This window comes from Cupressus sempervirens, chromosome 11 (assembly GCF_028749045.1).
Source record: "Cupressus sempervirens isolate cs-2001-9-10 chromosome 11, ASM2874904v1, whole genome shotgun sequence".
Lineage (NCBI taxonomy): Eukaryota > Viridiplantae > Streptophyta > Pinopsida > Cupressales > Cupressaceae > Cupressus > Cupressus sempervirens.
The window spans coordinates 124,995,931-125,020,405 of record NC_143128.1 but is presented as its reverse complement, the minus strand read 5'-3'; the positions used below and the strand labels follow the sequence as shown (position 1 = coordinate 125,020,405).

Here is a 24,475-nt window from a genome sequence, read left to right as displayed (position 1 = left end):
CAAATGTAAAATATTGTTGAAAACGAGACAAAAACTGATTTGCATTAAAACTTAAGGGTGTTTCCATAGCATGGAGATATAGAGAGCAAATAAATTAGAGTTTAACTCATGAATTCTAAAAGTAGATTTTGTCATATATATATATATATATATATCGCTGATTGCAAGGCAAATATTCTGTTAACTTTTTAAGAGGGCAGCCACAAGAAAATTATCCAAGTGACAAGTGTATGAAGTAACTGCGATCAAAATGAGTTGTACAAAATATGATTTTGTCATTTATATGAATACTGCTGATCACATAGGCAAATAATAAATATTCAGTTAACTTTTAAGAGGGCAGTCACCAAGCAACTGTAACTGAGATTAGACATTAGCCAAGTCTATGAAGTAACTGAGATCAAAACTTATCTGACTTCTTAAGAGGGCAGTCACCAAATAGTTGTGTAAGTCTGAGATCAAATATTACCCCAGTTTATGAAAAAAAGGAGATCAAAATTTATCAGACAGCAATCTAGCCACTGCTAGAAATTTATTAAAAGTGGAAACCATTTTGAAGTGATCCAAGACTTCCATTGCAATTGAGGCAAGGAGTTTTCTAGGCGTAGTTAAAAGTGATATCCCTGCCGATTAAGGGGTAGGGTGTTAGCATGAATGCTGATAGCATTCCTTTGGGGGAGTATCCTAAGCATTGGAGATCATGTGGTAGTATTGGCATGTTGCATTCATGACTATGTTTGTCATTGATGTCAACATAGCAGTCATTCTGTAAAAGACTGGCAAAGTAGCAGACAGAGATAGAGGTCATACAGACAGAGTTTTGATTGTCAGGTGATGTGTGGTTAAGGACATGTTCTACACTATGTCCTGATCTTAAGGTTCAATGCGCATAAAATAAGTCGAAGACATACAGATATGCCTGATTTACAGAGAGCAATAAAGAGATAGAGTACCTAAGAGGCAATTTCTGATGATTGCATTATGTCTTCTAACAAAGATATAATTTGGAGATGCGTAGATAGACAGTCACCGAAGACAGTCTAATGGTGACGTCAGCGAGTGCGCAAGCCCTAAAGTCGCATGTGTGACAAGTTGTATAGACTGTGAGCCGAAAGTGCTATTGTAATTGCAAATTGATTAATTATCTTTATATAATGAATTGGGAAAGTCTCAAGGCCAACTCAAGGAATTATTTTGAAGATATGGTATAAAGAAAAGATGTTTTCCTTGTTTGTAAAGTGTATCAAGTGCGAAATGTTCAAGGAACTGCGAACAAGAGCAAAGTGTTTGGCAAATGCGAGTAAGCGATCCAAGAGATTATTGGATGCGAAGTTTGTGATCTAGTAACAAGATCAAAAGGAGTTGAAGTCCGGTTGACAGGACAAAGAAAGAGGAAGGAGCAGTGTAATTCAATTCTATTATTCTACAAGGAATGATACAGAGATCATTTGAATAGTGGGTTCATTGTTCTTGCCCCTAAAGTTGTTTGGACAGTGGGTCCATCTACCTTCTACAACTCCTAATAGGGTTGAAATCTCTTAACAGGGATTCAAATTCTCCTAACAGAGACTAATATGTACTGAATATATTTCATAGATTCTTACAAGGAATATTTATATTAGTACATCATCTTTTGGGTAGCATCCCCACCGGGGTTTTCTCTCTAATCAAGGGTTTCCCTAGTTAACATATCTAGTGTTATTGTGCATGAGTATCTTGTTATGGTTTGTGATTATATTGCCCATATGGTTAAGATTTAATAAGGTTGATAATTGAGATAATAGTTGGATAACTGATTCACCACCCACCCCCCTCTCAGTTATATTGGTGGACTATATATTATAACACAGGGGCCCTATAACCAACCCCCACTAAATAATCTTAAAAATAAAGATCACACTATCACCACCCACAACTAGGTATGATAAGACACTGACATGTAAATAACCATGAAATTTAAGTTAAGGGATTTTTGTTATCCACATACTCCATTACGAACCTCTTGCTGTCATTGTAGGTAAACCTCTCCGAATAATTATATGCAAGTAAGCAAACAAGATTTTACAAAACACAACATTCTATACAAAAGGAGCAACAAACCTTCGGACAAGCGAAAATCCATTTGAATGTACCCCACATGACGGAAGCCCAATTATAACATCACCAACTGTAATTTTCTGGCCATCTATGACGGCATCCTTCTTAACAGCACCAACAGCAAAACCACTAAGATCGTATTCTCCTTCAGTGTAAAATCCTGGCATCTCTGCTGTCTGTTACATAAACAAATATTGCAACACAGTTTCACAAGCAAGTTAGAAGCTACAGTAGATTACCACTAGGATTACTGCATTTATTCAAATAGTAAAAATAAGTTCGATTGACTAGATTATATGTATTGATAGCACCACATGGATTTTATCATAATTTGTTATAATCACACATTCGCAGAAGGCAAATGTGTACCTCACCACCTAAAAGAACACAATCCGATTGCTGACAGCCATTGACAATCCCTCTGATGACCTTTAAAACAAAACCAATACGTTAATTCTGAAAGGTTACATAAAATAATAAATATAAAAAGAATCATATTGTCCCAAAGAAGCAGATTGACGATTAATAAAAGCAAATCCAATTTTCCTGGAAACTGTGACATAGGAAACAGGTGTAATAAATTTTAACTCAAAAGCAAATATAAAAACCTGTTAAAATTGTGTTTATTTTCCATTAAGAGTGTTACCTTTTCAGCCAGATCAACATCGAGATTACTGGTAGCAAAATAACCTAGGAAAAATAATGGCTTTGCTCCAGATGTTATGATATCATTTACACTCATAGCTACCTGGGGAGATACACAAGTTAACCCACTAAATCAAGAAATCAATATTTTGTTTAAATTAAAGTTACACCAGCAAGCCTATAAAAAGAAATGAAGAAATATCGAACCAGATCAACCCCGATTGTATCGTGTATGCCTGTTTCAAATGCAAGCTTCAACTTAGTTCCAACTCCATCTGTGCCAGCTACATGATATGAATCTCCTGTTTCAGCCCGAAGGAGATCAAACTTTAACCCATACAAATTTACTGATTAAGATATAGCAGTCTGTAATTTAACAACATATGTGTTTAAAGAAAAAGCATCAACAAATAAAATATTATTTTGTAATAAAGCCCTTTGTAGAAAAACAAGAACTCAAAATGTAAGTGAACTTGGTCCTTTATGCAAACAAAACCATATTAGCTCATTTTCAGCACACCCATACATAAATCAAGTTCCCCCCAGTCAAAAAAGACCTCTGACCATAGTTACCCAAAGACTTGTACCTTAGCCCATGTTACTTATCTCTCATGTTAGAATGCATTCTCGTCTTGGAGGACCATATGACACCATCTCCAGACATAAGGAGACTTTGTGTGAACATCTCCTAGAAGCATCCCTTGAAAAGTGGGATGCATCAGATTAAGATTTCTCAGATACATTATATCAATTACATGGATTTTCTTTGAGTGCTGATATGTAAAGCACTTGAAGAACACACTAATAGACTTGTATTTTTTCATGCAAACAAAATTACAAGTTTTCTGTAGGAGATACTTGTTTTCTCAAATCCCAGAGAGACACTAGCATGAAGAGAAACAATAACACAGCATAAAATATGTAAATACATTAAAAAATCTAAATTTATTGAGAGTATGGTCATCTCCAAGGGCCATACGATTTCTAAAATAATAGCTTTCCCCTAATACATTAATAATCTAAAGAAAACGAATACACAAATAGACTTGTAATTTTTCATGCAAGCAAGATAACAAGTTTTCTGTAGGAGATAATTGTTTTCTCAAAATCCCAAAGAGCTAGTAGTATGAAGAGAAACGCAAAAGATATGTAAAATTGTAAATGCATTAAAATTTTCTAAATTTATTATGGTCATATCCAAGGGCTCTACATTCTCTAAAATAATAGCTTTCCCGTAACAGGCCCTATTTGTCATCTCTAAGTTATTATGATTTAAATTTATTTACTTATATCCAGCTGATCATTATCAAATATCAACAGAAATAACCTCTTAATTTGGTTAACATCCATTTCAATACATTAAAATGTTAAATTTTCACGTTTATAGTATTTTAAACTCTTTAAAAGTTGCATGTCCTTCGCTTAACTAAGCTTCCCAAATTCAAATTTATAGATTAATACTGTTTTCCTTTTGCCATCTACAAGTAACTGTATCCAACTCTTATTGAAAATGGCAAACTGGTATCTATTCCCATCTTATTGTAACTATGGTTAGAACAGATAACGCTGTAATCATGTTGCATGTGCTTGGATTTTGGCTATCACATAATTATCTAGTGATTTTTGTGAGGCCTCACCCCAACCCATCATAGCGTAGATATTGTATTTCCATTTTGTTACTTAGGACTAGATATCTCGACACATATTTTGATACTTGATGGACGGTAAATTTTGCTACTTATCTGATGATATTTACATCGTGATTTTCTATTTTGATATGTATTAGGACTTAATTGGCATAGTCGATGAATTAATGGATGTTTAATCAGTGCTTCATTATTATGATAGAAAATGGAATTTTGTTGTGATTCAAACGCTTAAATTTATCTTGCTAGGAAGTTAGTAATTTGCAAATTTTTTATGAGGTTTAATGATTAAATGTATGTAAGCAAATGATGGAGTATAAGAAGTTAATTATGAAATGTGTTATATGTGAATTGTAGAATAACGAAATTATCATGTATCTTTACTTTCATATGTATTTTATATGTGACATTTCATTGGATTACTAATGCTCGAGGTTAGTGTGCAGGAAAGGAACCATAGAAACATAACGGGAAAACAAAGTATAAACACATATTAATATGACACTACCAAGGTGATTCTTTAGAAGATTCATAAACCTCGTTGTGATGTGTTTATTTTGTAAACGTGAGATGAATTTTTGTAGTATGTATTTCATAAGTAGATTCAGAACATATCATGTGTGATGTATAGTGAATTTTGTGTGTGCCACTTGACACTTGTACTCGTTATGTGAAAATGACATGTTTTCTGAAAATAGATCGTGTAGCCGCCTTATCTCAAGTTTAATTCCTTAATTAAGAATTAAAATTATTGCCTTGACTTAATAAGGGAAACAAAGGTTACCACCATAGGAAATTTGAAAAGGGACTTTACCTAGCATTGTGAGGGCCAAAAAGTAGCTCTAAGGTGAATATGTGATGAAAATAAACCATACCCATGATAATACTTTAAGTTAGGAGGCTAATAGTGACCCCTAGGGTGCCTAGAAGACCTAGGAGACTCCAAAAAGAATGCATTTTATATTGAATCCGAAAATGAGAGTCATATATAGAGGCATGGCCAAACTAGAAACCCACTTGCCCACACTCTAACTTTAGAGACCTTTAGGGTTTGGAGGAAGAGGATAAGGAGCTCTACAACAAATTCATTGTCATTGCTTGGAGTGAGGTTGGTATCCATGATCCACAGTGTTTCTTTATTGCACTAAAGATTTAATATGGTGTTTCTTCATTGCATTGTAGAATTGATATGGTGTTTCTTCTTTGCATTGTAGATTTGTTATGTGTAGATGTGGTTTTGTGAAGAATCTTGTTGTATGTGTGTTGAATGTGAGAATTTTTATGAGGTTTTATGAAGTTTCTTTCTTGAATCTTGTTTTGTTCATGTTGATTGTTTGTGTAAAATGGGTGTGAAGCATCACTCGCCCTTAAGAGGGAAGAGATGCTTGGGTGAAGGGGTTAGTTGGGTTCACTCATGTAGTTGAAAAACTCTCCCATGTGTGGAGATGATTTTGCATGGACTTCATGATTACTGCATTCTTGGGAGATATAAGGAGGTGTATGAAGAAGGAAGACATTGTTAAGCTTTGAAAGGGCATGTTACTTATGAGATTATGTGAATGTGATTCATGGATTTGAAATTCTCCTCATGGAGAGAGCCCACCTTCACCCTATATCTTGATTCTTGGTAGAATCTATGTGCAAGTCTTGGGATGGGTTGTATTGTGTTGTGTTAAATTTGTGTTGTTGTAGTTGCATGGTATGTGAATGTGAAGATGTGCAACCGTTTGTGCCTTGTTTCCCCAAGCTCGGTGGGTGACCTCCTTGAGGCCTAGGTTGGGAGGTGAGCCTCCATGGTTCTACATGTTGTCTCTTATTTGCAGGTTTTTGCTTCAGGCCTTGGACATTTGGAAGTAGTGAAGTCTTATCTTTGTAGATAAGGAGAGAATACTATTGTATTTGTATTGAAATGGAGGACAACTCCATCTTATTATTTGAATTCATTTGTATTGTAGGAGTATTGTTCGATCTTATACATATGTTAATTGAGAGATTGTGAATGGTCCATGCTTGCAAAAAGTTTCTTCCGTTGTGTATATCTTGATATGATGTTTTCACCACCCTAATTGCTTGTTGGATGTTTGTGTTGAATGCAAGTCTTGAAGGAATCATGAAGGAGGATTTAATTGTATTAATGTTATTGTTCTATTAGCTTGGATATGAATGCATTGAGTATCATTGTAGACACTAGTAAATTGAAAGGAACTTATCTTTTGTTAACCTATTATTCTTCAACTTCATAGAACAACTAAATGCATTTTATGATCAATCTTGGCTTTTGTATAGATGTAGAGTATGCATTCAATCGTCTCTATAATTGTATTTAGAATGTAGTCATAAATAGATATCATCCATGAAATGGGAATACTTGATGTTCATAAGTTGCATGCAAAGATTTCATTTGTGCTTCAAATAAAAGTATCTGAGAGCTAAAATTTGGTTAACAAATTGGATAGTGGTTATAAGCAATATATTAAATTGCCATTTAGACAACGTAATGGAAAGCATTATACTATGTTAGTATACCATCAACTTAACTAAATATAATCATAGAGTAATATATGAAGATAACTAGGCAATATAAGTTTAACTGTAAAAATAAGGCCTGTAGATGCATGCGATCTTGCTGGAAAATATATGGCTTTTCAAAAAAAGCCTCTCCCCAATAATACAGTTAATAAAATAATAAGATCAGAATAAAATAATCATATTTATCCATTAGCAATATAAAAATATATAAGTCAATTGTCACATTTATGATGGCTAGCAAAAGGGTAAACAAATATATATATATACATATACATATATATATATATACATATACATATATATATATACATATACATATATATATATACATATACATATATATATATATATATATATATATATATATATATATATATATATATATATATATATATATATATATATATATATATATATATATATATATATTGACATACCCTGTCAGCAAATCATTATTGAACATAGCAAGAGAAAAAATATAAAACAAATACTTTATTAATACCCCCACCCTAGGAGGCGACCTGGCTATAAATTGTTGTCAGGGAGTTTCTTAAAATAAATATATATAATTTAATGTTACAAGTTGGGGGGGGGGGGGGGACGGGGGAAGTCCACCCACCCCGCTTGTCCTAGCAACTTAAATGATATGGGAGGGCATTTAATGCAAAAGGGGACGCCATGTTTGGCAAGCCACCCACCTCTCCTCTTTCCAACGTGGGAAGAGAGAGAAAAGGGGGGGCGACAGTTAGGAGGGCGGTGCGGGGGAAATTATTAGGTGGGGCCTTAGGGGGATTGGGTAGGTAGAGAGTTAGGAAAGGGGGTAATTTAGGAAATTATGTTATGGTGGGGGGGAGAAAATTAAGAGGATTATAGTTATTTTAAATATGTTAAAGGGGGTAAGTTAGAAATTGGCATTCTCCTAGGCTTTGATTTTTTGTTGCTATGACTGCCATAAAAGATATTTATGTTTACATATGGTTTTCTTATGTTTTAGCATTTGCTATTGTGAAATATAAGATGTTTTGGTATGGAGAAATGAAAATGAAAACTCTTTCTTGCATTGGATGGTTTTTAGGTAGGCATATATGCCTCTGGTCTTTCATTTTACTCTTGAATATATGGATCATATACTGATGCAGCCCAATAAAGTACATCTTAATTTATTTGTTTACAATTTCAAGGGAAAAGCTTTCGGTTTTCTTCATCCATAACGAAAACAATGTAATCTTGTAGGGATTGAACATGCAAATAAATGTACTTTTCTATGTTACCCTGAGTGTCTGGGATGGGGGACAGGGAAATGGGTTTCCAAGATGTTTTTTCTAGTGGGAGCAAGGGACAGCTACACACACACACACACACACACACACACACACACACACACACACAAACTTCATAATTTCATAACATTGGAAGATTCATCATATCAACATAATAGCATAATCAACGATCAATCTTATTCATCGAATCACCATAGAATGCAACATCAAATGATAAAGAATGGGAACATAGGATAACATCAAATGAGTTTAAAATTCAGTTTCAAAATTAACACATTCATATAATTCATTGAAACAATGAAAAGTATCATAAACTCATCATATATCAAAATGTGTATAAGCTACAAGTTTAAACAAAATTAAAAAGACAGACTTAAAGTATTATATCATATATCAAGATGCTGTTATCTATGTCAATGTATCATATAATGCAGAAAACTTAGTCTGAAACTTCATAGTCAAATTATTATATAATATTATAGCTGTTTTCTTTTTTGCTAACACTCACATCCTTGTTCACAGTTTTGTTCCTTAAGCATAAGCTTTATTATTTAGTTGTCTTTCACTATTGTTTCATTCCAAGGTGGAAGCAAATATAGTATATACCATAGATGGAAAACTCATCAATGCCTAAAAAATATCTTAAGAAAAACTCAGCAATTCTTGGCAAAAGCTTGACAACTTAGAAAATTGCTTAAATTTAATTAGAAAAGCATTTTATTTTGCAAAATTAAATGAAGAGATGCATACAATGAGCCAATAAATGAGAACACAAGAGAAAAAAGTCAAGTCTAGATATATTTAAACTCAAAGTGGATGGAAAATCACATTCTCAAAATAGTTTCTGTAAAACTAGAAATAAATCATAGCTTTAGTAAAATCTAAGGGAGAGGTAGAGCTAGAGGGTCTAGTCTTAGAAGCTTGCAGTGAACTTGACTATGACTCCTCGCTCAGTTTTTCTATGTTTGTTGCTTGTCCTCTATTTTAAATTGATGCAGGAGCATCCAGAGGTATAAGGGCAATCCTGTGTCACCCAAAAAAATGTACTTAGACTTAGTTTCTATTTTATGTCTTTGCATTTTTGGATACCCATTTGGCCCAAATAAAGGTTCCAACTCTCATAGTTCAACTATCAGTGCATTTAAAAATCCCGAAAAAATAGGAGCATGCAATTTGACCATCATTTTGGTGACCTAGAAGGTGTGACTTGGCCAGATGAATGTAATCGAGATTTAGAGCATTCCAGAAAAAGAATCAGGTCAAAAGGCCCCACGGTTTGAAAGTTATTGCAGTTTTTCGGGTTTTGGAGACCCCCTAAGAATGCTTCAAAGTTAGGTTTGGGGCATTAAATGACCTCAAAAAGGGTCAAAAAATGGGGGACGAGCAAAGCTTGTCCATAGGGCTATAGAGCGCTTTGAGAGCTTTCCGAAAATGTAAACGGTTCGTCAATCGGAGTTACGGTTCAAAAGTTATGCCTCCCGGAAGTTCGGCTACCGTTTCTGGATTCTTCTAGAATTGCACCGACTTCTAACGCAGCTTCCGGAACCTTCTATTTTGTCGGTGGATGCCTACTAGCACTTTCTAGAATGTACTCCTAGTCCTTAACCCTCCGGGGTCTATTTAAGGAGATTTTTGGCATTGTAAAAGGCAGTTCGGATTGGAGCTTGAGAGGAGGTGCTAAAAGGAGAAATATTCTCCAGATTTATGCTATTGTAAGCCCGCAGGGCATGTTTTGAGTTTATTTTCTCTGCACTGTTTGTACCAGCTTATTTTCTCAGTTAATATAATTTCCCCTTTCTATTGTGTCTATTCTGGTTGTTGGGTTGTGTCCCCATCAAGTGGTATCAGAGCCGGTTTTCCTGAGTGTGTAGACAGAGCGCCGACTGTGAGGTAGTTTGCACCAGGACTGTGTGGTTGTGGGTTCGAGTTAGAAAATGCCTCCACGAAGAGAGCGTGGTGGAAGGGCCAGAGCTGTTGATCCTGAGGAGGTTAGAGCCCTCCAGAGACAAGTACAAGCATTGCAAGAGGAGCTTCGTAGAGGAGCAAACATTGCTGCAGATGACAATAGTGAGGATGACAATGAAGAGGAAGTAATGGAAGTTGACGGGGAAGTTCTGAATCCTGTAGAGGAAAGGCTTTTTAGGGCCATTTCTAGGTTTGGGAAAAGACCTACAATTGAAGTGGGTATATTTTTGGGAAATTTGAAACCAGATGAGTTGATCGATTGGATCAATGAACTGGATGAATACTTTGAATATGAGGATATAAGGGACCCAGATAGGGTTAAGTTTGCAAAGGCCAAACTAAAAGGCCATGCCAAAATCTGGTGGTAGGAGATTCAACTGGAAAGACTTAGAAGAGGAAAGGAGAAGATTACAAGATGGGATCGCATGGTGGACAAATTGAAGAAGCGGTTCATTCCTGTGGACTACGAGCTTGATCTGTTTAAGAAGATGCATGGGTTAAAGCAGGCCGGAAGATCAGTCCAAGAATATACAGAGGAGTTTTACCGACTCCTGATTAGAGCGGGGCATGCAGAAGCAAATAAGGAGAAGGTTGCTCGTTATATCAGTGGGTTACGACCTAGCATCCAGGAAGAACTAAGTCTGGTAAGAATGACCAGTGTTGAAGAAGCATACCAGTTTGCCCTACGAGTTGAAGAGAAGCTGAGTAAAAGGTTTGAAGGAAGACAAAGAGGGCGCGATCAAGGAGGAAGGGGAAGCGGTAGATCATCTGGAGGCCGCAATGAAACTCAAAAGAAAAATGAAGATGAGGGTACTAGCAGGAACCGAAGGAATGAGGGTTTCAACTGCTCCCGTGATCAAGATTTTGGAAATCAAAGAGGAAGAGGTAGAGGACGTGGGCAAGGAAGAGGAGGCTTCCGTGGTACCTGTTTCCATTGCAATGAAGAAGGTCATCGTGCCTTTGAATGCCCTCAACGACAAGGAAGGAAAGATAGGAGAGCTGAGGGCCAAGCTAGGGTTGCTCATGTGGATGAGGATGCACAATCATCACATTCAGAGGATGCAGAAAGAGGAGAGGCCTTGGTAAATGAAAGAGTCCTACTAAGTGGTGAGAATGAACCAGGACAACGGAGGAGTTTGTTCCATACCAGATGCAAGTGTGAGGATAAATGTTGTGATGTGATCATTGATGGTGGTAGCACTGATAACCTGGTATCAGAAGAGATGGTCTCTAAGCTGAAGCTCAAGAGGGAGAAACATCCCCAGCCCTATCGGATTTCTTGGGTAAAAGATGATCATAAGGTCCTGGTAAGTGAACAATGTTTAGTAAAATTCAAAATTGGGAGTTACCATGATGAAGTTCTCTGTGATGTTATTTCGATGGATGTTTGCCATCTATTGTTGGGTAGACCATGGCAGTTTGATAGACATGCAATACATGATGGACATGCAAACACATACTCTCTGACAAAGGATGGAGTTCGCCACAAATTGAAGCCCATGAAAAAGGAAGGTGAAAAGGTATGTAGCAGTGCTAGGATTTGTCTTGTTGATGGAAGGAAGTTTTTAGATGGCATGAAACATCAGCGCATGTGCTATGCTTTGATTCCTAGAAAAGATAAAGAAGGTAGTAGTGAAATACCATTTGAAGTTTCAGATTTACTAGGAGAATTTGGAGATATTATCTCTGATAATGTTCCAGATGGATTGCCACCAGTAAGGCAAATCAGTCATCAGATAGATCTGATTCCAGGAGCTAGTTTGCCTAACAAGGCTGCTCACAGGATGACTCCTACTGAAATAGAGGAGCTAAATAGACAGGTTCAGGAGCTGTTGAGGAAGGGCTTGATTCGAGAGAGCCTGAGTCCATGTGCAGTACCTGCAGTACTCGCACCAAAAAAGGATGGAGAGTGGAGGATGTGTACAGATTCCCGAGCTATAAATAGGATAACCATCAAGTACCGATTTCCTTTGCCAAGGATGGATGATCTTATGGACTACTTGAGTGGAGCTGAGTACTTCACAAAGATAGATCTGAAGAGTGGCTATCATCAGATACGGATTCAAGAAGGAGATGAGTGGAAAATAGCCTTCAAGACCAAGGAGGGTCTTTATGAGTGGTTAGTCATGCCCTTTGGATTGACGAACGCCCCAAGCACCTTCATGCGGCTCATGAATGAGGTACTTAAGAAGTTCTTGGGAAAATTTGTTATTGTCTATTTGGATGATATTTTAATTTTCAGCAAGACTTTGGAAGAACATTTACTGCATATTCGTAGTGTTCTTGAAAGGCTAAGGGAAGAGAAACTGTTAATTAATCTAAAGAAGTGTGTCTTTGCAAAAAGGGAGTTAGTCTATTTGCGATTTGTTATATCACCTGAAGGTCTCAAAATGGATCCAGAGAAGGTAAAAGCCATCTTGGAATGGCCTACTCCAAGGTCTGCTACTGAGGTAAGATCATTTCATGGTCTGGTTAGTTTTTACAGGAAGTTTATTAAGAATTTCAGTGGCATATGTGCACCCCTAACTGATACAATAAGAGGGGATAGAAAAGAGTTCAAATGGACTGCAGCAGCTGCGAGAAGTTTTGAATTGCTGAAGAAGAAGGTGACTGAACAGCCTGTGTTGGCACTTCCAGATTTCAGAAAAGTATTCCAGGTGGACTGTGATGCTAGTGGTAGCGCTATTGGGGCTGTATTAAGCCAAGAAGGTAAGCCTATTGCATATTTTAGTGAAAAATTGAATGATGCAAAGAAGAAGTATTCTGTTTATGATCAAGAGTTCTATGCAATAGTTCAGGCCTTAAAGAAATGGAGGCATTATTTCTTGCCAAAGGAATTTGTTTTGTATACTGATCATCAGGCATTACAGTACCTAAATAGCCAAGGTAAATTGAATCAGAGGCATATGAAGTGGGTAGAATTCTTGCAGAGTTATACATTTGTGTTAAAGCATAGAAGTGGAAAATCTAACAGAGTTGCAGATGCATTAAGTAGGAGACAATTGTTGCTTACAACAATGTAGGTTGAAGTAGTTGGGTTTGATGAACTCAAGAATTTGTACCCCGAGGATCCTGATTTTGCTGAAGCATGGAAATCTTGTAAAGAACCTGTTGCTGTAGATAGAACCAAGTGGTTAGACTATTTGATTCAGGATGGCATGTTGTTCAAAGGTAGTCAATTGTGCATTCCAAGGAGTTCCATGAGGGAAAATCTGATTAAGGAGAAACACATTGGAGGGATGGCAGGACATTTTGGTCGGGATAAGACCATTTCCATTCTTAGAGAACATTATTTTTGGCCTCAAATTACACAGGATGTGAAGAAGTTTGTACAGAGTTGCCAGGTTTGTCAAGTTGCCAAGGGGTTTAGTCAAAATACTAGCCTATATCAGCCATTGCCTGTTCCATCAAGGCCATGGGAGGACATAAGTATGGATTTTGTTCTTGGATTGCCAAGGACACAAAGGGGTAATGACTCAGTATTCGTGGTGGTTGATAGGTTCTCCAAAATGGCACATTTCATTCCATGCCATAAAACTCATGATGCTGTCCATATTGCAGACTTGTTTTTCAAAGAGGTGGTAAGACTACATGGTCTTCCAAGGAGTATAGTTTCTGACCGAGATACTAAATTTGTGGGGTATTTCTGGAGGACATTGTGGAAGAAGTTGAGAACAGACTTGAAATTCAGTTCCACGCATCACCCACAGACTGATGGCCAAACAGAAGTGGTAAATAGAAGTCTGGGCAATTTGCTGAGATGTTTAGTTGGAGATAAGCCTAAGGGATGGGATTTGATTCTACCACAGGTAGAGTTTGCTTATAATAACTCTGTAAATAGGAGTACTAGAAAATCACCATTTCAAATTGTATATGGAAATAGCCCAAGGACTGCACCAGAATTGAGGAAGATAGAACAAGGGGAGAGAACAAGTGCTGAAGCTGAGGATTTTGCTGAACACATCAAGCGTCTACATGAGGAGGTCCAAGCACACATTATCAAGATGAATCAAGAGTATAAAGCTAGGGCTGATCAAAGGAGAAGACATAAGGAATTCCAAGTAGGGGATCTTGTCATGGTGCACTTACGAAAAGAAAGATTTCCAGTTGGTACTTACAACAAGCTGAAAATGAAGAAATTTGGCCCCTGCAAAATTTTGAAGAAACATAACTCAGGAAATGCATATGAGGTGGAGCTGCCAGATGGTATTCACATTTCTCCCATTTTCAACATTGCAGATTTGACAGAGTATCATGATGATGGTACTGATGAGGAGCTGGTTTTAGAGCCATGTCCAATTCCTGCTTCTAAGAAGGAGGAGATAGAAGACATTCTAGATCATCGTGTGGGTAGGAGTACCAGAAACAGGCAGTATGAAGAGTATTTGGTCAAATGGAAGGGACGACCGATCGAAGACTCAACTTGGATTTCAGCAGCTGAGGTTTCCCATTTGGGATTTCCTCTACCATCCATAAAGTGACAGGGTCACTTTTCAATCTACCCTGGGTGTCTGATGCAGGAGCATCCAGAGGTATAAGGGCAATCCTGTGTCACCCAAAAAAATGTACTTAGACTTAGTTTCTATTTTATGTCTTTGCATTTTTGGATACCCATTTGGCTCAAATAAAGGTTCCAACTCTCATAGTTCAACTATCAGTGCATTTAAAAATCCCAAAAAAATAGGAGCATGCAATTTGACCATCATTTTGGTGACCTAGAAGGTGTGACTTGGCCAGATGAATGTAATCGAGATTTAGAGCATTCCAGAAAAAGAATCAGGTCAAAAGGCCCCACAGTTTGAAAGTTATTGCAGTTTTTTGGGTTTTGGAGACCCCCTAAGAATGCTTCAAAGTCAGGTTTGGGGCATTAAATGACCTTGAAAAGGGTCGAAAAATGGGGGACAAGCGAAGCTTGTCCATAGGGCTATAGAGCGCTTCAAGAGCTTTCCAAAAATGTAAACGGTTCGTCAATCGGAGTTACGGTTCAAAAGTTATGCCTCCCGGAAGTTCGACTACCGTTTCTGGATTCTTCTAGAATTGCACCGACTTCTAACGCAACTTTCGGAACCTTCTATTTTGTCGGTGGATGCCTACTAGCACTTTCTAGAATGTACTCCTAGTCCTTAACCCTCCGGGGTCTATTTAAGGAGATTTTTGGCATTGTAAAAGGCAGTTCGGATTGGAGCTTGAGAGGAGGTGCTAAAAGGAGAAATATTCTCCAGATTTATGCTATTGTAAGCCCGCAGGGCATGTTTTGAGTTTATTTTCTCTGCACTATTTGTACCAGCTTATTTTCTCAGTTAATATAATTTCCCCTTTCTATTGTGTCTATTCTGGTTGTTGGGTTGTGTCCCCATCATAAATGTACCTTTGCCTTTAGCTTCTTATCACTGACAATGATTCCTAATCAACTTATCCTCCTCAATGTTATCCAATGTAAAATCAAATCCACCCCCTTCTCTATAGCCAACCTATCCAAACCATTGATGTCAATGGAGGTTCCTATCCAAATCAATTGGACCAATTGTTGCTTCCTGTGCCTTATTTAAACAAGCTCCAATTGCACTCACAATTGGATAAACTACAAGGATGACATAAGATTATGAGGGCAAACTTTTTGAGATTTGGGGTATTTTCACCTCAACTTTGTTACCAAGCATATACAAAATAAAATACTGAAAAGTTAGAAAGCCAAGAGCATAACGTATTTTATCATTTTACGAACTAATTAAAAAATCATGTTTTTAAGTTACTTTCACAATCTCTATAGCTTTTTGTAAAATGATTGTTGAAGACTACAAATGCGACACCCTCTACTTCAACCCTCTTAGAATAACGTGAGTCTAGCCATGGTTGATTAAAACTTTTTTTAAAAAAATTTAATGCATCAAGACCGCTTTGCAACATCAAAAGTTTTTTTACAAATTTTGTGCTATCAAATCTCACCAAATCTCTTTGTTAATTGTGCTTTCTCATCAAATGTAAACATAAGGATGATTGTAAATATATTTTTTCGTCTCTGTTACATCTTCCACAATTGGAGTGGCCTAATCATGTTTTAAAAAATGGTCAAGGAAATATGTTGAACATAGTGTCCAAAAAAGAGTGAGGTGCCTTTTTTGCAGGATTCTACTAGCTTCTATATGTTGTTGCATTATCTTTGATGATTTGCACGATATTCTCTACTCCGACCTCCATAACAATGTGCTCCAACATCCCTATCATTATTTTTGCAAAATTTTCACCTTAATGGAGGCATCAACCAATTTCAAGAACATCACATTGTCCTTGCAAACAACTTAAAAATTAGTAATGGTGTTTTTTTACCATCTATCTACCCATCAAAAATAATGGTGCAACAATATTTTCTATATTCTTTTCTTTGGTCCTCTGCCACTTCTTTTGCACTATCATTTGCATTTGTGAGAAACTTACAAAAGCAAAGTGAAAATTAGGTATTAGTACACAATTTAGCTTTAATAGATAAGAAAAACAATTAAAAATTAAATCAAGTGGACTACTTGCTAGCCGCCCACCCAAACCCTTGCGAGAAGAGGCCTTGTACCCAATTTTGAAATTGTCATTGTAGTGACCACAGTTAGTAAACAAGGATTCTTTACCACATTTAATGGGATGTTGTTGAAGCACTAAAAATCAACACATAATTTTTTTTTTTCACATGCCTCCTATTCTATCCAATGACTTCTAGTGATGGTTGTGCTCTAGCTGTGTTCTTGTGCATAAGATAACTACCTAAAGGTTGTGTCCTTGATGAGGATGAAGTAACAAATACTCTACTATAGGAAGACAAAGCGGTGGCTGAGGGGATGAGTTTACAAATGCATGGGCCATGATGAGAGTCCATTATGCCCTCAAGTGTTGTTGGTGCTTCTTAATTGTCAATTGAAGCACCTTGAGATTTAGTTATGATTGCTCTCATAAATAGTTTTTCCCTCTTCCTCTATAAACTCTTCTCTTCCCTAGTTTCAAGTATGAAATTAATGTCTTTTTTATATCTCTTTTGTGGTTTTAGCACATCTCTTGGTATCATGCTTTCCGATACCTGCAACATGTTATTTTAGGCGGTTTATGCCTCCATGAGTTACCTTTTCACATTTAATGCAAATCATCGCGCAGGTTCGACCCTTTGCAAGCTCACTTGCAAGTCTTGTCACTAGCACTATTAGGATGAGTTCTTATGCACCTATATATTTAGATGGGCATGGTTCTAGTGGCCAACCATACCTTGAAGATGATACTGAATTACTGGTTAACTGTAAACCTATGCATACAAACTAAAAAAATAAAATTAATATTTTAGCTAAACTATTTAGCATACTATAAAAATTGGTTTAAATTTTTTCAGACACCATTCAAAGTTACAAGAAAAAGGTCTTTAGTTTCCTTTCCTTAAAAAAGGAGATTCATCAAATAATAGCCAAAGATTGAAGAAAACTTGTCAAAAATAGTGTTAAATTTTGCTCCAATGACTCAAAATCAAGTACTTAGGAATAATTTTCTATTTATTTACATGCAACAAAAGATATATTTAAATATTTTAAGAAGATAGAAGAAATTCAAAAAACCTTACTTGTGAATCTTTTTTTTTTTCAAAACTACCTCAAATCTGCCTCTAATCCACTTTAAATTGATGGAAATTAGTTTGCAAGTTTTTGGAATTTTTTTTCTTTCTTCTTCTTACAAAATAACAAGTGAAGAAATGATGAAATGGAAGTCACTTGGGTTGTTTTTTTGTCTTTATGAGTTGTATTTATTGGCGGTTGAGTTTTTAACACTAATTTTTTGCAAAAGATTAGGGAATTTCTGACATGAAAAGAAGTCATAACTACTTGTTAGGCATAATAACTCTAAAAGTTTTTACAATTCACCAAGTACTCTATGGGTTCGTTTGGTTGTTGGAAGTATAGAATGTTGGAATTCTACAATATTGGAAATATCCAATTCTAGAATTTTTTAATCTTGGAAAATGGTTTTTGGAATATGGATGGAATTGAAGATGCATTTTTTGTGTTCAGTTCCTAGAATTGGAATTGGTATAAGGCTTTTATTTATTTATTTTTAAATTGTGTGAAAAATCATCTCGCTCATGTAAGTAACCCGCTCTCCCCCACTCCCCCAAATTTTGTGTCTTGGTGAAGCTCATTTCCACAAGAACATTCATTCTTGAAGCTCTTGAGTATGCTTCTCGTCTGCAAAGCTTGAATATTTAATGCTCCTTTTTCAAACCTTACTGTTTGTTTAAGTCTAAAGGGGGGAATGTTTAATTCGTACGATGGAGCAAGATGTCATATGGTGGAGCAGGATGTCATACAATGGAATGGATATGCCTGTACAGAGGAATGGAATGTTGTACAAGAATTTGGGAGGATGGCAGATGGAAGATGGCAGATGAAAGTTGGGAGATGGAAGATGGAAGTTGCAAGATGGAAGATGGTAGATGGAAAGTGGCAGATGGAAGGTGGTGGATGGAAGTTGGAAGATAGAAGTTGGTAGTTGGAAATTGGTGGATGGAAGATGGAAGGAGGAGTACAAGGAGTATAGAGGGATGGAGGAAGAAATACAGAGGGGTGGAGGGAGGAGTATAGAGATGGAGGGAGGAGTACATAGGGCAGAGTACATAGGATATTGTATAGAAATTGGAAAGAGAATACAAACTCATACAAGTAACATTAGAACAACTCCACCAAATAAATCCCAAGCATGAATATATATTGAATACCGATATTCTCCAATTAATTCTCACAAACAAAGATGGTGCTCCGATTTGCCAGATCCAAGCAAAGTATTATAGGTGACAAAATAGGGAGAGGATTGAATCCAACTGAAACTAGAATGCCAAGTAGGAAAGATCTTTCACTTTCGAAATGACGAACAATAGAGAACTCCAACTGGAATTCACAAAAGAAAGAAAATAGTCCAAATTGCATACCTAAAACAACCTATAAGAAGGCATTATAAAGGAATTCAGGAAGCTTCCCAAAGGATTACAAAAATGCTAATAGGCTGACAAGTACTAAATAAAAATAAAGAGTAGGCCCAAGAGATTACAAACATTGATTTTCTGTCACATAACAAAATGTTATTATTTACTAATATTGGGGACATCATAGTCCTTTCCCAATAATTGTTTGTCTTCAAGCAATTGCATACTTGGATGCTCTAGAATTTGCTCGCCTTCCCAGGTGGCATCCTCAACCAAAAGATCTTTCCATTAAATAAGAAACTCCTTAATGGTATAGGACCCGAGTCTCTTCTCCCAGACATCTATAATCTCAACTGGCTCTAAAATTAATTTCCCTTCTTCGTCAATGGGAGGCAATTCTTTTGACACTGTGACGTGCTGTCCAATAGCCTTCTTTAGATATGACAAATGAAAAACATTGTGGATTCGACTCCCTTTAGGCAACTCCAATTCGTAGGCAATTTCTCCTACCCTTCAAACCACTTTGTATGGTTCGTAGAAGCATGGTTTTAGTTTCTCCTTACCATATGACTTCAAGGAGGATTGTCTATATGGTTGAAGTTGAAGGTATACCAGATCACCTACCTCAAAACTTCTCTCAATATGATGTCGATCCACAAACATCTTCTATTGGTTTTGAGCCCTTTGTAGATTTTCCTTGAGAGACCTCATGATATCTAAACTCTTCTGTAGCCAATCTTTAGCCCTCGGTGCGTGACTGTCTCCCAATGCAAAATCCATGAATGATGAAGGTTCATAACCATGCTTTGAAGGCTGGCATGCCTATTGACATGTGATAGGTAGTGTTGTAACAATGCTAACCCAAATGTAACCAATGCACCCATGCCTTCTGTTGTGCTAAAACATAGTTCCTCAGATAGCCCTCCAACCATTTGTTCACAATTTTCGTCTATCCATCTAACTGTGGATGGTGGCTCATACTTGGTGACAACTCTATTCCCGCTAGCCTATGTAACTCCATCCAAAAAGTGTAGAGGAAACGACTATCTCTGTCAGTAACTATATTTCATGGGAGACCATGTAAATGGAAAACCTCACAGAAGAACAACTCGCCCACTTGAGATGCTTGGTACCTAGTGGAAATGGAAAAGAAATGGGCATACTTGGTCAAATGATCAACCAAGAAAAAAATGCAATCCTTCCCCTAAACTTTGGGTAGCCCATTAATGAAATCCATTGAAATACTTTTGCACTTTTGATCAAGGATTGGCAATGGTTGGAGAAGTAATATAGGGTGTGCTCAGATTTGTTTTGTTGACAGGTAGAGCATTCCCGCACATACTACAAGATGTCATTCTTGAGGCCCTTCCATGCAAAATGTTCTTGGATCTGCCTATAGGTTTTTAGGTATCCTGGGTGTCTAGCCAAGGGTGAATCATGCATCTCCTTCATAATTCTTTTCTTCATTTTGGACTCGGGGACTAGATAGATCCTGCCCTTGTAGTAGATAATATCATCTAGCACCTTATACCTATCATCTTGTACTTGACCATCCATCAGCTGGCAGACCAATATGTTCTTGGAGTATTCAACCAATAGGTGTTCCTTCCACTTCACTAAAATTCCAGACAAAGAGCATATTGTAGGCCTTCTTAATAGAGCATCGACCACAATTTTTTCTCCAATGAGATACTGTCAAAACTTTGTTAGTGCATGCATGATTGTGAGCATCTCTTTATCATAGATGGAGTACAGTCATTATGCTCTCAAGAGTTTTTGACTCTTGAATGCAATGGGGTGATGATTCTGCATCAACACTACCCCAATACCTTCCTTTGATGCATGCCGGTTGAAGTCGAGTAGTGCCAACACTAGGCATGAACTCATGAATTCCTTCAACTTTTTGAAGATGTGTTGTGCCTTTGCATCCCGATGGAAAGATAATTTATTTTGTCAAATTTGTTAGTGGTGCACTAAGTTGTGAGAACCCCTTCATGAACCTTCTGTAATAACTGCACAATCCAAGGAATCTACATAGATTGAAGAGAGTCTTGGTTGGTAGCCAATCAAAGATGGCTTGAATCTTTTCTTGTTGTACCTGAACCCCTTGAGCACTGATTATGTGCCCCAGATACAATATCTGTTTCATTTCAAACTCACATTTAGAATTCTTGGAAAAAAATGATTACGACTCCATGATCTCGTTTACTTCATCCAGATGCCTCAAATGTTCCTCCCATGTCTTACTCTAAATAAGTATGTCATAAAAAAACTCTAGTAGGTACTTTCGTAGTTGTTTGTTGAAGACGTCATTCATGCATCAGTGGAAAGTAGTTGGAGCATTGGTCAGACCAAATGACATGACCATAATTGCCATAATGGAAATGGAAGGAAATCTTCTCCACATCTTCATCCCTCATGTAGATTTGATGGTATCCAAAAGAAAGATCTATTTTGGAAAAATAGAGTACACTATGTAACTCATCTAATAATTCGTTGATCCTGGGAATGGGGCACCTATTTTTAATGGTTTTATTGTTTAGTGCAGATAGTCCACACACACTCAAAGGGTTCCATCTTTCTTAACCAAAACTATTGATGATGCAAAAGGATTGGAACTCGGCCTAATCCATCCTTTCTCTAGGATTTTTTGGATCATTTTTTCTATCTCATCCTTAAACCTTTTAGGATGGTGGTAGGGTGTAGTGATGATGGGTTTGGCTCCTTCCTCCAACTCAATGGTGTGCTCAAATCCTCTATGTGAAGGGATGCCTGGAGGGATGTCCACAAAGATTGTACTATGCTTATCCAACACTGTGTGAAGTTCATCATGCTAGTAGTCGGTCTATTGTCCCTTCATTGGTTTCATTGAGATCAAACATTGTGCTGCCCAAACAATGTCGTCATGCTGAACAATGGCTTCCATTTGTTGTGCTGAGATTTCCTTCGGCCCTCCATTTGAAATTCCCCTGAGGATCACCTTCTTTCCATAAAATTTGAATGAAAACTCCATTCATTTGAAGCTTTGTGTGTACTCGTCCAAATTTTCCATCTACTGGATGCCAAGAATGACTTTCATGTCATCTAGATCTACTACAAAGAAATCTCTAGTCATCGTATGGTTCCCCATGGTAATGCTAAGTTGTGGGGCCAAATGGGTACATGATAGGAGCTTTCCTCTTGCTACCTTGACTTGGAATCCTGCATGTGCCTTCATAGCTAAACCTCTTCGTTTCACAAGTGATGAAATAATGAAATTGAGTGTGCCCCCACTATCCAAGCATGACTATGACCCGTTGTCCTTGGAGAGTTCTTCACACCCAAAAAATAGTACACCTCAGAGTGCCAACAAGAGAAAGGGTACCTCCTCGATGTACTAGCACAACAATTCTCTTTGGAAGCTTTTTGATCATCTTCTTTAACTTCTGGTTCCTCATCCCCTTCACTATCTGACATCACCTCTATGTAATGGATCTTCCCCTTCCCTAAGAATTGGTGTATTGGTTTCCATGATTCCTTATAATTAAAAAATAGCTTCCTCCTCCTCAAATCTTGTCTTGTAGATTCATCCATTGACTGCTTCTTTGGAGGGGGCTTGTTGTCTTTCTCGTTTATAGCGATGGGTGGCCTGACATGTAAATAACTTTTAGAAGATGAAGTGGATGTTGCCATGTCTTATGCTTTCTTGATTGCTGCAGCAAATGAGTCAAGGTTAAAACCCTTCACCCAACCCTCTAAGGCTTCAATCAACCCATCCATGAATAAGAGAACAAGTCTTCTCTCTGAAATGTCTATCACTAGTACTGCTAGGCTCAAAAATTCTATAATGTAGCTCTCTATTGCTCCAATTTGCTTTAGTTGTGCCAACTCCTTGAAGTTGAGCTTCAGATCCTTTCCATCAAAGTGTTTGATATAGTGCAACATAGGATAATCCCCAAAGGAGATGTCCCAACCCCCAAAAAATAACCACGCAATAGAAAATAAACAATAACACAAGATCTGATACCAACTCACAACTCTTTGTTCATAAAACAATTGATTATAGTTAATGTACCGAGCTGTAAGGCCTTTCCGATTATGGTGAAGTGCAAAGCAATTACAATAGTTCTTCAAGATTGAACTCAATTCCTAGCTAGCCCAGATCTATCACACAACAACAATCTAGTAAAAACCTCCAAGATCTCAACTTGTGCTCACAAGCCACCAAGCAACCTCCTTGTTTCTAAACCACAACCACTAGCTCTTCTCTGAATTCACTATCTCAGCTACTCATCTACTGATGATATCAAATCCTCCAAGTAATGATCCACAAAAATCCTCCTATGATTCACACTAATCCACACTATTTATTTCTACATCAACACAAGCTCTTTATATAGCTAGCTAAGCCACAAGTCTGCTAGTCAAGCATTTAATTACAATATAGGTTCACCTTGGAAGAGTAAACCAAAACTATAAAAAATAGGAACAAAACTTAATAAAAAGTTATATTAGGTACACATATGACCCAATAACATGTCCCTCTCTTAACAAGATCCCATTTCGTCATACAAAATTACGCAAGATGAAAACTTCACATGTTTCGCGAAAACTACCCAAAAATTGATACCCGAGGAAAACAATATCTCCTCACTCCAATTGAATCAAGACTTTCTATCTTAATTGAAGTTGTTAATTTAGGTCCTCTACAACCCCCTAAGTTTTCAAAGGCTTATTCATTAAGGATAACCCCACATTCATCGCGAAAGTCATGCACAGAAACCTGACAGGTAAACTGGCAAAAAATTGATGCACTAGGAAAATGGCCATATATCCAAAATAGTAATGAATTAGGACTTTATCCTTTTAATTATGATAGTAATCTAGGCCCTATTCAATCCTTGAAATTATCAACCTCTCAATCATCAAGGATAATTAGTTACATGACCCGCAATAGGCGCATAGAAACCAGAAAATACAGCTCCAACCGCAAGGTAAAACGACTCTAACTTCAACATGATCATTCCAATCTCTATGTGCTCCTAAGGAAAGGTTCCCCAATATTACTCCAACACATCCCTAACCATGAAAAGCATAACTCCATGAGTCTAATCATAAATCCCCATCATACAATATTTCTAACTTCCCTAAGATGCTCCTGCATCAGACACCCTAGGTGAGAAGAAAAAATGTTCTTAATAGTTGGAAGAAAATCTTTTGGGGTTCAACACATAGACCCTAAAATAGTTCTTCACATACATGTCCTCCACCATATCAACTTGTACACTCTTTCCTTTATTCTTCTTCTACAAATTCCATCTTCTCGTCTATCTTTGGTGTACAACAGGTTTGATTTCCATGCTGATCTGTAACCCTTTCAAAATCCTTCA

The 24,475-nt window shown here is 37.0% G+C and overlaps 1 protein-coding gene across 1 annotated transcript in view; it reads right to left on the bottom strand.

Annotated features, from left to right (window-relative positions):
* LOC149528532 (phosphoribosylformylglycinamidine cyclo-ligase, chloroplastic-like) overlaps positions 1 to 24,103 on the bottom strand; it is a 29,405-nt gene extending 5,302 nt beyond the window's left edge. The window contains exons 1-5 of the mRNA XM_089808043.1: positions 24,029 to 24,103; positions 2,950 to 3,069; positions 2,744 to 2,845; positions 2,467 to 2,526; positions 2,101 to 2,273 (exon numbers count right to left, since the gene is read on the bottom strand). Of these exons, the coding sequence (XP_089664169.1) occupies positions 2,101 to 2,273; positions 2,467 to 2,526; positions 2,744 to 2,845; positions 2,950 to 3,069; positions 24,029 to 24,103 (530 nt within the window). The remainder of the gene's footprint in view (positions 1 to 2,100; positions 2,274 to 2,466; positions 2,527 to 2,743; positions 2,846 to 2,949; positions 3,070 to 24,028) is intronic.
* Between the last annotated feature and the right edge of the window lie 372 nt (positions 24,104 to 24,475).